At 45.0% G+C, this 15,205-nt stretch overlaps 1 protein-coding gene across 1 annotated transcript; it reads left to right on the top strand.

Annotated features, from left to right (window-relative positions):
• The first annotated feature begins 9 nt into the window (after positions 1-9).
• On the top strand, positions 10-6,487 carry LOC144485869 (uncharacterized). Its single transcript, XM_078203944.1, has 4 exons — positions 10-438; positions 2,980-3,068; positions 4,360-5,672; positions 5,759-6,487. Exon 3 carries the CDS (start codon positions 4,464-4,466, stop codon positions 5,331-5,333), a length of 870 nt encoding a protein of 289 aa, XP_078060070.1. The 5' UTR covers positions 10-438; positions 2,980-3,068; positions 4,360-4,463; the 3' UTR covers positions 5,334-5,672; positions 5,759-6,487.
• The last annotated feature ends 8,718 nt before the right edge of the window (positions 6,488-15,205 follow it).

Genomic DNA, 15,205 nt, shown 5'->3' with positions numbered 1-15,205 from the left:
GCAGTCCCGGGCCGAGGGAGGGGGCGATCACTACGCGGCTTCTCGCTCTGGCCGGAGCCGTCAGCCGGTTGATTGGAAACCGTGGCTGGAAGAGGTGAAGGGGGAGGGGGAACAATGGGTGGGGGCGGGGCTCCCGGGTCCGCGCGCCCGGGCCTGAGCACTGGAACCCGGAGACGTCATCGCGGAGCAGAATGATTCCTATTGGCTGATTTAGGCAGAGCTCTATTATGGACGTCACAATGCGGAAGTTGTCCAAACTCCCTCCTCTGGGCAACATCTGGGAGGAAATCAATGTTTCCCCCTTTCCATTTCTTTTCTCATTCTGGGGGAAATTGGGGACTTGCAGCAACTGAAGGGAAAGGAAGTGAATCCAGGGAGGCTGCAGACTCTGGAAAGGTTACAGATGAAGACCGGATTCAGGAACAGGACTAGGCCCAGGTATATTTTTGTTTCTCTCTCAAAGACATTGACATCTTTTAGTTCCCTCAGTTTATCTGGCTAATAGGGTAACCTCTTACCCAATGTTCACAATTCAGTTTTCCCAGAAGAGGGCTAACATTTAAATGAACTGTAAATTTGTATGGGAGAGAGATATGTTATTTATGGTCCCATATTTTTTGTCTTGAAATATACAGCAGTGTGGCTGCTTTGTCAATTTCCAGTGATGCAGAGATTACAACATAGAAGGAAATGCATTTGGCAACTTAAATCCATGCTAACTCTCCGTGGTAGCCATGATATGGAGATGCCGGCATTGGACTGGGTTGGGCATAGTAAGAAGTCTCACAACACCAGGTTAAAGTCCATCAGGTGAGTGACCTGAGGAAGGAGCAGTGCTCCAAAAGCTCGTGATTCCAAATAAACCTGTTGGACTTTAACCTAGTGTTGTGAGACTTACTGTACTCTCTGTGGAGCAATTTGGTCAGTTCCATTCCCTTGAGCTCCACGTCACATTGGAATGGATGAGAGTTCCAGATGAAGTGAGACTGGGGTGGAGTCGGGCAATGTCACTGAGATGGGAATAGGCGATTTTGATGATGTTGTGGATATGTGGTTGGAAGCTCATCTTGGGATGAAATATTTCACCATTGTTGTGAACAGTTTGGTTCAGCCTCAGACAGTTACCAGGAAGGTAGAGTTGCTGGTGAGGGAGTGGAGTTTGTAGTGGGGACTGAAGACAATGGGTTCAGTCTTCCCAGTGTTTATATGAAAGAAGTTTCAGTTCTTTTAGTACTGGATTTCAGACAAGTCACGATTGTGTGCGAGTTGTGGGGGGAGAAACTCGGAGGTGATGGCGTTCACATCTACCTGCTACCTCGGTCCTTCTAGGTGGTGGAGGTTGAGGATTTGGGAGATTCTGTCAAAGTTCCCATTGAGTTCTAGATGTATAAAATCCCTCTCCTTCACCCCGGCCCCTTCTACTTCTCTCTGTCTCCACTTGAGACCAGGTGCCAGATTTCCTTTCTTGACAGACATCAGCATAACACTTGGGTTTTTATGATAATCCAGCAGCTTTCCTCTGTGTGGGTTTCCTCCAGGTGCTCAGGTTTTCTCCCACAGTCCAGAGATGTGCAGATTAAGTGGGTTAGCCATTTCCCTTAGTGTCCCAAGACATGTAGGTTAGATGGATTAGCCATGGTAAATGTGTGAGGGTATGGGGATAGGGTGGGAGAGAGGCTCTGGGTAAGATACTATGTGAGAGAATTGGTGCGACCCATGGGTTGAATGTCCTCCTTCTGCACTGTAGGGACTCTATGATAATGTTGGAAAATGTGAAACAGTTCATTTTGGAAGGGAGAGCAGGGGAGTATTATTTAAATGAGGAAAAGACTGTAAAGCTGCAACACAACAGGACTTGGGGGACTTCTGCACAAAACACAGAAACCCAGCACACCGGTGCAGTTGGTAATCAGGAAGCCTCATAGAATGTTGGCCCTTATTTCAAGTAAAGTAAAGTTTATTTATTTGTCACAAGTAGGCTTACATTAACAATGCAATGATGTTACTGTGAAAATCCACCAGTCGCCACACTCCGGCGCCTGTTCAGGTACACTGAGGGAGAATTTAGCATGGCCAGTTCACCTAACCTGCACATCTTTGGACTGTGGGAGGAAACCGGAGCACCCGGAGGAAACCCACGCAGAACCGGGGAGAATGTGCAAACTCCACACAGACAGTGACCCAAGCCAGGAATTGAACCCGAGTCTCTGGCGCTGTGAAGCAGCAGTGTTAACTGCAGTGCCACCGTGGTTGGAGTATATGAGTAGGGAAGTCTTGCTGCAACTGTACAAGGTACTGGCGAGACCATATCTGGAGGACTGTGAGCAGTTTTGGTCTCCTTATTTCAGGAAAAATATTATTTCATTGGAGGCAGTTCACAGTAGATTCACTTGGATTATCCCCGTTATGGAGGGATTGTTTTTTGAGGAAAGGTTAAACAGGTTGGGCCTCTCCTCATTGGAATTTAGAAGAATGAGAGGTGATCTCATTGAAGCATATCGGATTCTTAAGGGACTTGACAAGGTAAATGCTGAGTGGATGTTTCCTCTCATGGGAGAGTCTAGGACCAGAGGGCACAGTCTCAGAATAAAAGGTGCCAATTTAAGACTGAGATCAGGAGCAATTTCTTCTCCCAGAGGGTTGAGAGTCTTTGCAACTCCTTGCCACAGAGAGCTGTGGGGGCAAAGCCCTTGTGTATATTTTTGAACAGTAAGGAAATCAAGAGTTACGGGAAAAGGGCAAGAAAGTGGACATGAGGAATGTCAGATCAGCCACGATCCTATTGAATGGGTGACATTCAATCCCTTCCCTGCAGGACATCAGTGAATCGCTTGGGTTTTTATGGCACTCCAGCAATTTTCATGGTCACTTTTTCCTGGTGCCGGCCCCAGAAATTACCAGATTCATTCAGCTCAATTTCACAACCTGCCTTTGTGTTTTTGTGGGTTCTCTCTCACTTTTTTTTTCTTTTAAATTCAGTGTCACAGAGTTTTAGAAGAGGAGGATTTGCAGTCAGGAATCTTTGAACAAACATCACATCTGGATCTGACGGAGCTGCCCAGTTAACGGTAACTTGATTATCATTCGGATTTTAAACATTGAAGGAAAAAGCATTGTTCACAGTAGATGAAACTGTTCTCTGTGTGGACGCAGCTTCAGTTGATGATCTGGCCTCAGGAGCTACAAATATAAACATCCTGGGGAGGAACCATGGAAGAGTGAGGACAGTGATGAGGGATTCAGTTTCCCGTCTGAGCTGGAAGCTCATCGGGCACCGGGGAGAGGCCGTTCACCGGCTCTGTGTATTGGACTGATTTCACTCCATCATCCAACCTGTTGGCTCACTGACATATTCACACTGGGGGGAGATTGTTCAAATGCTCCAGAGATGGAAAGGGATTCATTCAGTCATCCCACCATATGACACACAAACGTGTTTGCACTCTGGAGTGATTTTGTTAATTGCCCAGATTACGAGAAGAGCTGTAAAAGTTCCAGGGAAGTGATATCCTATCAACGTGTCCACACTGACGAGAGACCGTTCAGGTGCTCTCACTTTGGGACTGAGTTCAGGCGATTATCCCACCTCACAGTGCATCAGCAAATTCACACTGGGGAGAGGTGATTCCTCTGCTCTGACTCAGTTGAAAAAAATTACAAGTAAATCACTATTTGCTATAGACCAAAGAAAGATACTTTATTAGAAGAGTAAGGGTCACAAGGTAAAACAAGCCAAGTTCCAGAATATTAAACATCCAGTCCAGTTACAGAGATTGTAAACATCAACAGAAACAAACCCAAACTATCAGAATGAACAGAGTTCAGTCTTGGATGTCATTAACAACAGCAGAATCCAAGCCCAGTAATCACTGCTGAACTCGCTGGTGTGTCAGCTGATTGGATGATCGATTCTATCTTTCTCACATGTGGAGCAGGAGTCTGGTCTCTCCCCAGTCTGAACTCGCTGGTGTGTGTCTTGGAGGTGATGGTTTTCCCAGGCGCCGGCTGCTCTTGTCTTTCCAGTGGGTGGAGTTATGGGTTTGGGAGATTCTTTCAAAATTCTAATTCAATTACGGATCTATGAAGTTCATCTTTTTTACCCTCCTTCACATCTCTCTCTCCTCCCATAGAAGCCAGAGCCTTGTGTAAGCCCCGACTGGTTGGCAGGTTCCCTTCCCTAAAGAACATTAGTGAACCAGTTGGGTTTTTATGAGAAACCAGCAGTTTTCAGGGTCACTTTTTCCTAGCATAGGCCCCACAAATTACAAGATGAATTTAGCTCAATTTCACAACCTACCTTTGTGTTTTTGTGGGTTCTCTTTTATATTTCCTTGATTCTGTCTTAAATTCATTTTACAGAATATTTGAAATGTTCACGATCAGGAAAGTCAAACCAAACATCACATCAAAATCTGACAGAGTCACTCGATTCATCAGGACTTGAATATCATCGGCCTTTGAACATGGAAGCAAAAAGCACCGTTCACACCAGGGAGAAACCGTGGAAATGTGTGGACTGTGGGAAGGGATTCAGATCCCCATCTGAGCTGGAAATCCATCGACGCAGACACACCGGCGAGAGGCCGTTCATTTGTTCCGTATGTGGAAAGCGATTCGCTCAGTTCATCTGCCTTCAGCTGCATGAGCGACTCCACACCGGGGAGAGGCCGTTCACCTGCTCGGTGTGTGGAAACGGATTCACTCGCTCATCCCACCTGCTGAAACACCAGCAAGTTCACACTGACAAGAGAGAGTTTCAATGCTCCAATTGTGAGAAGAGCTTTAAAAGCCCACACGGACTGAGGGAGCACCAGCGCATTCACACCGAGTACACACTGTTCAGCTGCTCACAGTGTGGGAAGAGTTTCAGGACAGCAACCCACCTTCAGACACACCAACGAGTTCACACTGACAAGAGACCTTTTAAATGTCCAGAGTGTGGGAAGTGCTTTAAAAGCTCTGGTGAACTGATGTCCCATCAGCGAGTTCACACTGAGGAGAGACCGTTCAAGTGCTTTCACTGTGGGACTGGGTTCAGGCGATCATCTCATCTCACTGTACATCAGCGAGTTCACACTGGGGAGAAGCCATTCATCTGCTCTGAGTGTGGGAAGGGATTCAGTCAGTCCTCCAACCTGCTGACTCACCAACAAATTCACACTGAGGTGAGGCCGTTCACCTGCTCCGAGTGTGGAAAGGGATTTGCACGATCATCCCACCTGCTGACACACCAGCGCATTCACACTGGGGAGAGGCCGTTCACCTGCTCCGAGTGTGGGAAGAGATTTACCGAATCATCCAATCTGGTGAAACACCAGCGAGTTCACAGATGACGGCTTTGCTCTGATTCTGCTGTTGTTCATCAGATTCAGGACTGAACCTTATTCATCATGACATTGGGGAAGTGTTGATGATGTTGCTGCAAAGTACAGTAACTGGGCTGGAGTCGACAGAATTTGCATTCGTGTAGCTCCTTTCACAACCTCAGGACATCTCTGTGCGCAGTCAGCCTCCACAAGCAACAATGTGGTTCGGGGCAGTGACCTGTTTTCAGTGAGATCGGGTGAGGGGTAATATTGGTCTCAGCAGGGTAAACCACATCAACAATGTGATAATGAGCAGTGTTCTGTTTTTAGGGAGATTGGGTGAGGGGTAATATTGGTCTCAGCGGGGTAAACCACATCAACAATGTAATAATGAGCAGTGTTCTGTTTTTAGGGAGATTGGGTGAGGGGTAAATTGGTCTCAGCAGGGCGAGCTCCCTCCTCTCCTTCCAAATAGAAGCCGTGTGATCTTTCACCTCTGCCTGAGAGAGCAGACGGGACCCTCGGGTTAACATCCTCATATTAGTGAAGTGAAGAACCTTCATTCTGAGACAATTGAAGAATCAGCACTTAATAGTTGTACTTGTCAGACTGGTAATATAACCTGTAACACAAAGTCTGTAATGTTTTATTATAATAAATAATATGATTTTAAGTACACTGCTCATAAATCATGAGAACTGTCAAATTATGTTTTCCAGCCAATCTAGAAAGATAAGGTAGAGCTCACAAAACATTTATGGCTTTGACAAGTTACGTTAAGTTGGGAATGAATGGGACCTTACTCAGGATGTCTCATTTATTCAGTAGACCTTTGTACTCAGACATCAGGAGATGCCAGTAGGTGTCAGGGGCCAATCAGACAATTAAGTTAATCAATTATCGTTCAATACTGTGGCTAATTTGAGTTAAGCAAATGTGAGTTGAAGGGATAAAAATAAAGGTTTTGAGTCGCCATTCTGTTAACATGTTATCCACCATGTCTGATGATCATTTCACGTCTTTGGCCTGATCAACCGAGGAAAGTTGTGAGAAGTCTGTTTCATTGTTAAAGATGAGCTTTCTCCTCCTCCTGTCAATCACTGTTGATTCAAACTTTGCTTTTTATCTTTCTAACTTGTTACCTTTCTACCTTTTAATGGTTAATAAATCTTCTGAATTTACCAATTAGAATTTTCATTCTGGCCAGATAGTTAAATCTTGTAGATTTAATTTAAAATTGGGGATTTATTGCAAACAACTTCTACCTGATAAATCAACTCCAAAGTGCAAATGCTGCCTGGATTTGGTGTCTTGGTGTAAGTGGTCCCTGGATTTGGTGTCTTGGTGTAAGTGGTCCCTGGATTTGGTGTCTTGGTGGAAGTGGTCCCTGGATTTGGTTTCTCAGTCCATGTGGGCCCTGCACTGCTTTCAACCCAACTGTCTGTCTCAGATCTTTCATTGATTTCAATTGAATGGAAACTGGGAGTTGGGACCTGTCAACATTTGAAATATATTTACAAATGTTTGGAGGGTTTCTTACAGTTGGGACCTTTCTCTGTTCTGTCCACTCAAGATGTTGGGTAACAGACTTTCTCCTGTGAATATCCAGCTGGAGTTTTGGGCCCTGATGTGTTTCCTTGTTCATCTTGTTGACTCTAAATATTGAATCTTGTGGTTTCATACATCAGATAATCAAACTCCCAACACCAGATTGTCTTTAACTGACTTTATTACAGCACTGCAATAATAGACGGAGTATAGTTACTTGTTCTGCAGAACAGAGGTAATATCCTAGATTCAGAGCTCTCTATCCTGAGCAAGCTATTCAGTTGTGTCAAATTGCTACAGAAGAGTCAATGATAAAACCAGACTGACCCCCCCCCCCCCGCATTGACCTAGGTTCCAGAAATGATAAACACACACTGTTCCCAAGTTAATCCTGCAAAGAATTCCTGGCTAACAGCTGGGGGCTTGTGCCAAAGTTGGCAGAGATTTTCTGAAAGATGTGGGTTCACCTCAACTTAAATGTAAGACTTAAAGTCAATTACAATTGTTGGGTTTAGTTGGGAGAGCTGATCTAAAAGGGACTTTCATTTACAACTAGCTACAGGACCATACTGGGTGCAAATCTTGTTACAAGCTTTACAGAATTTACTAAGTTAATCACATAAGTACAAAATGCAAAACTTAACAAAGGCAGTGGAAGCAGTCAGTTCACTTTGTAACGCTGGCTCACAACTTCCAGCCGACTGAGGTGCTGTTTCTTGTTCTGTTGACGTCGTCTATCTTCTTCCTGCTCAGCTTCTCTGAGCTGTGAACTGGGCAGCTGCAAGCTGATGGTTATTAACCCTTTCTAGACACAGCTCCTGTACACGATCAATGGTGTTCCTGAACTCTGGTTCACCATGATCAGTCCCTGATTGATTTAGGTAGTGTGTAATCAGTTTCTGATTGGTTTCTTAATGGTGATGGTCATCTACTGACCATTTCCTGCAATCTCCTGACTGGCCCTCTAATGTGTCAGTTACTTTCAGAGTTTGCCCCACATGCCTTTTCTGTGATTTCATTAAATTTTATGGCTTTGTACTGAGATAATGGAGGCCTAAAGACATCTTCTTTGTCACTTAATTGAGAAAAGCAAGTTTATGGTGTCAGATCCTAATGGTTAACATTTGGGTTCATTGTCTCAAATGTCTCATTGATGTGTAGAAATCCTGTAGAGTTCTCATTGGGGCAGGTGACTATCAGTATATTTTGGTTAAAGAAAGTGCTTGCTGGTTTTTGTAGTGGTTGCCAGAGCTTGGAACACAGTTAATTAAAAGGACACAAAGTGACACACAGCCTTAAACTAATACATAAATTACAAAGTTACTTCAGATCTGAAATCCAAAGAAAGTGGCATCAAATCAGTGTGTAAAAGGTGAGATAGCAGGAAACACAAATACAGTATGATACATTCAATTGATAAATGTTCAAAACTAATGAGTCAGAATAACTACTGCACTATGAAAATTAAACTGAAACCTTTAATTTTTCAAACCAATGATAGTTATATAGTGTGAAGGAAAGTGATTGCTTCTTTTAAGATATTACAAGTTAAAAGATTAAACTAATTTATGACACAATGCTGAAGGTTTGAAACTTCACAGCTGGTTTCTTCACACAATATGGCCTCTAATTCAAGTATAACTGTTGTTGTCAATGGCTGAGGAGTTAACAGTTCCAGACCTCAGCTCATCCAGATTTGATGGGATCCACAGGACTCTGTAATTAAAGTATAAAAGTGTAGCTTTACACCGACCTCGGGTCATGTGATGTATTTCACTTGTCAAATAAGGATGCAGCGACAGACAAAGCCAGTTACATGATACGAATGTATTATAATTAAGCAGAATATCATATCAGGTTAATTGATTAATAAGCTTCAATTACTTGATCATTACACATAACTAAGCTACAAACTATTAAATATGACCGTTCCTACAGTCAAACAGTCCAGTCAAGCAACAGGCTGACACAGTCATACTTTGAATCATATCTTACTGCCAATGTCTCACAGGAACAAGGAGCAGGATTCGGCTATTTGGTCCCTTGAGTCTGCTCCACCATTTAATCAGATCAGGGCTGATCTGATAGTAACCTTAAATCTGCATCCTGCCTACCCCCAGTAATCTATCACCCACTTGCTTGCCAAGAATCTATCGACATCTGCCTTAAAAATTTTCAAAGATTTTGCTTCCACCGCCTTTTCAGAGGCGTTCTAGAGGTTCACGACCCTCTGAAAGAAAATATTTCACTTCATCTCCGTTTTAAATGTGTGAACCCTTATTTTTAAACAGGGACCCCGAGCTCTAGATTCTCACAGAAGAGGAAACATCCTTTCCACATCAACCTGTCAAGAACCTTCAGGATCTTCTATGTTTCGATCAAATTTATCTTACTCTTCTAAACTCCAGCAGACACAAACCTAGCCTGTCCAAGCTTTACCCATAATCCACACATTTCCAGCATTAGTCTGGTCAATCGACTGCTTCCAATGTATTTACATCCTTGCTTAAACAAGATGACCAATACTGTACACCGTACTCCAGATGTGGTCTCACTGGTGCTCTGGATAACTGAAGCATAACCTCCATATTTATGTAATCAATTCCCCTCACAAATGATAACTTTCCTAATTACTTGCTTTACCTGCTTACTAGCTTTTTGTGATTCATGCAAAAAACAAAGAACAGCACAGGAACAGGCCCTTCGGCCAACGCTGATCACATTGTCCTATCGAGACCAACCACTTATATCCCTCTATTCCCCGTCTGTTCATGTGTCTATCCAGATAAGTCTTAAATGTCGCTAACGTATCTGCCTCAACCACCTAACTTGGCAGTGCATTCCAGGCCTCCACCACCCTCTGTGTAAAAAGACTTCCCCCAACATCTCCACTGAACCTTTCCCCCTTATCTTGAACTTGTTCCCCTTGTAATTGTCATTTCTTCCCTGGGAAAAAGCTCCCAACTGTTCACCCTATCCACACCCCTCATAATTTTATAAACGTCTATCAGGTCGTGCCTCAGCCTCCATCTTTCCAGGGAGAACAATCCCAGTTTATTCAATCTCTAGAACACCCAGATCCCTCTGCATCTCAGAGCTCTACAATCTCTCACCATTTAGATAATCTGCTTCCCTTTTATCCTTCCTGCCAAAATGTGCTGTCCTACCAGCAGTTCAGACCTGAGTAGAGGGAGCAGCACAGAGGTGGACAGTGCAAGTGAGTCATCCTGGGAGTCCTCAACTTGAAATTCTTTTTTATTCATTCGTGGGAAATGGGCATTGCTGGATGGCCAGCATTTATGGCCCAGTCCTTGTTGCCCTTGAACTGAGTGACTTGCGAGGCCATTTCAGAGGGAGTCACATGTAGGCCAGACCGGGTAAGGAGAGCAGATTTCCTTCCCTAAAGGGCATTAGTGAACCAGATGGGTTTTTTACGATAATCAACAATGGTTTTATGGTCATCAATAAATTCTTAATTCCAGATTTTTTATTGAATTCAAATTCCACCAACTGATGTGGCAGGATTCGAAACCCGGTCCCCAAATCATTAGCTGAGTTTCTGGATTAATAGTTCAGCAATAATACCACCAGTCATCACCTCCCCTAGTTCAACATGGAGTGTAGGAGAACAAGTCAGAAGCAGCACTGGGCACCCTAAAACTGAGATTCCAACCTGGTTACTCTGTAACATGAGACTATAAACATGCTAAACAGCAGAAGCAGCATGTTCCAGGCAGGGCCAAGCGATCCCACAAACAACGGATCAGATCAAAGCTGCAGTCCCCCCACATCCAGTCGTGAATGGTGGGGGACAATTAAACAAATCACAGAGAGAGAAAGCTCCACAAATATCACCATCCTCAATGATTGGGGCAACAGTGGATCAGTGCAAACAACTGTGATTTATCTTTTGTGATCGCCTGGTTTGGAGGGTAGGTCATATGAGGAAAGGTTGAGGGAGCTAGGGCTGTTCTCTCTGGAGCAGAGGAGGCTGAGGGGAGACTTAATAGAGGTGTATAAAATGATGAAGGGGATAGATAGAGTGAACGTTCAAAGACTATTTCCTCGGGTGGATGGAGCTATTACAAGGGGGCAGAACTACAGGGTTCGTGGTGGGAGATACAGGACGGATATCAGAGGTAGGTTCTTTACGCAGAGAGTGGTTGGGGTGTGGAATGGACTGCCTGCAGTGATAGTGGAGTCAGGCACTTTAGAAACATTTAAGCGGTTATTGGATAGGCACATGGAGCACACCAGGATGATAGGGAGTGGGATAGCTTGATCTTGGTTTCAGATAAAGCTCGGCACAACATCGTGGGCCGAAGGGCCTGTTCTGTGCTGTACTGTTCTATGTTCTATGTTCTATCGCGGATGTGTTACTGATACCTTCCCTGGATTCCGATGCCAGGAAAGATGCTCTGGAAAGTATGGGGAGCTGGGACTTGCCCAGGAGCTCATTGATCCACTGGAGCAAGCTGAGAGGGGTGATTGAAAAGCAGCAGTGCTGGTAAGAGATTAATTGGATTAATTGAATTGTTTATTTATTTAATTAGTCAGCTAGTGTGTGTATTTTTTTGGCCTTTACTTTAACAGCAGTTTTTCAAGTTTAAAGTGAAAACTAGAAGTGGGCAGCAAAGGAGTCTGGGAAGGGTTTTTATTTTAACTTTAAAAGTCAGTTACCTGGGTGGTTCCCCCTCAGTAGTAGTTTTTTTTTTTTTCTCTCGGGCCCCTAGCCCTATAAATTGGTGCAGAGGAGATACCCGATCCTCTACACTGGTAGAGGATCCCGCCCTTCCATCCTCCTCTAACCTAATTATAAGTGTGGGGAAGTTTTTTGTTTTCTTTTTTTTCTTGCTGGTAATGGCTTCAGGGATGGCAGTTCAGGCAGTATGCTGCATCTCCTGTGGGATGTATGTGGTGAGGAAATCCAGTAGTGTTTCAGGAGATTTTAGTTGTAAGAAGTGCATTAGATTGCAGCTTCTGGAGGAGCGTGTAAAGGAGCTGGAGGGGGAGGTAGAGGAACTCCGCATAATTCGGGAGGCGGAGGTGGAAGTTGATAGGAGTTATAGAGAAATAGTAACTCCTAGAAATGAGGCTTGGGTCAATGCCAGGAGGAGGGGTAAGAAGCAAGCGGGAAGACAATCCCCTGGGGCGGTTCCCCTCCATAATAGGTTTTCGGTGCTGGAGGCTACAGTTGAGGAGGAATCAACTGAGCATAGAGAGCAGATCTCTGGGGGTGAGCCGAGTGAGAAAGCTCAGGTGGTTAGGGGCTGTAAAAGACTGGGCCTTGTGATTGGGGACTCCACAATTAAGGGGACAGATAGGAGGGTCGGAACTAAAGGTAGGGACTCAGGGTTGGTGTGTTGCCTACCAGGGGCTGGGGTCCGGGATGTGTCTGACAGGGTATTCAGGACTCTTAGGGGGGAGGGAGATAAACCACAAGTTATTGTACATGTGGGGACACACGACATAGGGAGGATAGGGGAAGGGGATATTAGGCAGGGATTTATGGAGTTGGGGTGGAAACTAAAGGCCAAGACTGACAGAGTGGTTATCTCTGGACTCTTGCCTGTACCACGGGATAGTTTAGAGAGGAATAGGGAGAGGGAAGGTTTGAATTCATGGCTGAGGGGATGGTGCAGGAGGGAGGGGTTCAGGTACTTAAGCAATTGGGGCTCGTACTGGGGAAGGTGTGACCTCTATGAGAAGGATGGTCTACACCTTAATCAGAAGGGGACCAATATCCTGGGGGGTAAATTTGCTAAGGCCATGCAGGGAGGTTTAAACTGATTCGGGGGGGGGGGAGGGATCCTGAGTAGTGGGGCTGAAAGTGAGGGATGCATGGATGGGGACTGCAATGCACGGCATTGCAGAGGTGGGGTGGAGCAGGGTTTGAAATGTGTATACTTCAATGCCAGGAGTATTCGCAATAAAGTGGGTGAACTTGCAGCGTGGATCAGTACCTGGGACTTCGATGTTGTGGCTATTTCAGAGACATGGATAGAGCAGGGGCAGGAATGGATGCTGCAGGTCCCGGGGTTCAAATGTTTTAGTCGAAGTAGGGAAGGAGGTAGAAGAGGGGGAGGGGTAGCATTATTGGTCAGAGATTGTATCACAGTGTCAGAGAGGAGGTTTGATGAGGACTTATCTGTTGAGGTAGTATGGGCGGAGATTAGAAATAGGAGAGGAGAGGTCACCCTGTTGGGAGTCTTTTATAGACCTCCTAAAAGTTCTAGAGAGGTTGAGGAAAGGATTGCGGAGTCAATCCTGCTTAGGAGTGAAAGTAATAGGGCAATTGTTATGGGGGATTTTAACTTGACTAATATTGACTGGAATTGTTATAGCTCTAGCTCGTTAGAGGGGTCAGTTTTTGTTCAAAGCGTGCAGGAAGGTTTTTTGACTCAGTATGTAGACAGGCCAACTAGAGGTGAGGCTATATTGGATCTGGTGCTGGGAAATGAGCCAGACCAGGTGCTAGACTTGGAAGTTGGTGTGCATTTTGGTGATAGTGACCACAATTCGGTTACGTTCACCTTAGTGATGGAAAGGGATAGGCATGAACCTCGGGCCAGTGGTTTTAGCTGGGGGAAGGGTAATTATGAGGCTATTAGGAGAGAATTAGGAAACATAGGTTGGACTAGGAGATTACAGGGACTGGGAACGTCCGACATGTGGAGTTTTTTCAAGGAGCAGCTACTGCGAGTCTGTGATAGGTATGTCCCTGTCAGGCAAGGAGGAATTGGTAGGGCTAGGGAACCGTGGTGCACCAAAAAAGTTTCTTTGTTGGTTAAAAAGAAAAAGGAGGCTTATGTTCGGATGAGACGTGAGCACTCGGGTAGTGCACTAGAAAGCTTTAGATTGGCTAAGAGGGAGTTGAAGAGCGAGCTTAGAAGGGCTAAAAGGGGACATGAGAAGACTTTGGCGGATAGGGTTAAAGAGAATCCTAAGGCGTTCTATAGGTATGTCAAGAACAGAAGGTTGGTTAGGGCAAGTTTAGGGCCAGTTATAGATGGCAGAGGGAAGTTATGTGTGGAACCGGAGGAGATTGGTGAAGCATTGAACCAATATTTCTCTTCGGTGTTCACGCAAGGGGACATGAATATAGCTGAGGAGGACACTGGGTTGCAAGGGAGTAGAATAGACAGTATTACAGTTGATAAGGAGGATGTGCAGGATATTCTGGAGGGTCTGAAAATAGATAAATCCCCTGGTCCGGATGGGATTTATCCAAGGATTCTCTGGGAGGCAAGAGAAGTGATTGCAGAGCCTCTGGCTCTGATCTTCAGGTCGTCGTTGGCCTCTGGTATAGTACCAGAAGATTGGAGGTTAGCGAATGTTGTCCCATTGTTTAAGAAGGGGAACAGAGACTTCCCCGGGAATTATAGACCGGTGAGTCTCACTTCTGTTGTCGGCAAGATGTTGGAAAAAATTATAAGGGATAGGATTTATAGTTATTTGGAGAGTAATGAATTGATAGGTGATAGTCAGCATGGTTTTGTGGCAGGTAGGTCGTGCCTTACTAACCTTATTGAGTTTTTTGAGAAAGTGACCAAGGAGGTGGATGGGGGCAAGGCAGTGGACGTGGTATATATGGATTTTAGTAAGGCGTTTGATAAGGTTCACCATGGTAGGCTTCTGCAGAAAATGCAGATGTATGGGATTGGGGGTGATCTAGGAAATTGGATCAGGAATTGGCTAGCGGATAGGAAACAGAGGGTGGTGGTTGATAGTAAATATTCATCATGGAGTGCGGTTACAAGTGGTGTACCTCAGGGATCTGTTTTGGGGCCACTGCTGTTTGTAATATTTATTAATGATCTGGATGAGGGTATAGTTGGGTGGATTAGCAAATTTGCTGATGACACCAAAGTCGGTGGTGTGGTAGACAGTGAGGAAGGGTGTCGTAGTTTGCAGGAAGACTTAGACAGGTTGCAAAGTTGGGCCGAGAGGTGGCGGATGGAGTTTAATGCGGAGAAGTGTGAGGTAATTCACTTTGGTAGGAATAACAGATGTGTTGAGTATAGGGCTAACGGGAGGACTTTGAATAGTGTGGAGGAGCAGAGGGATCTAGGTGTATGTGTGCATAGATCCCTGAAAGTTGGGAATCAAGTAGATAAGGTTGTTAAGAAGGCATATGGTGTCTTGGCGTTTATTGGTAGGGGGATTGAATTTAGGAGTCGTAGCGTTATGTTGCAACTGTACACAACTCTGGTGCGGCCGCACTTGGAGTACTGTGTGCAGTTCTGGTCCCCACATTACAGGAAGGATGTGGAGGCTTTGGAGAGGGTGCAGAGGAGGTTTACCAGGATGTTGCCTGGTATGGAGGGGAGATCCTATGAGGAGAGGCTGAG

This window comes from Mustelus asterias, unplaced genomic scaffold, assembly GCF_964213995.1.
Source record: "Mustelus asterias unplaced genomic scaffold, sMusAst1.hap1.1 HAP1_SCAFFOLD_241, whole genome shotgun sequence".
Classification (NCBI taxonomy): domain Eukaryota; kingdom Metazoa; phylum Chordata; class Chondrichthyes; order Carcharhiniformes; family Triakidae; genus Mustelus; species Mustelus asterias.
This window is presented reverse-complemented; position numbering and strand designations above follow the sequence as displayed.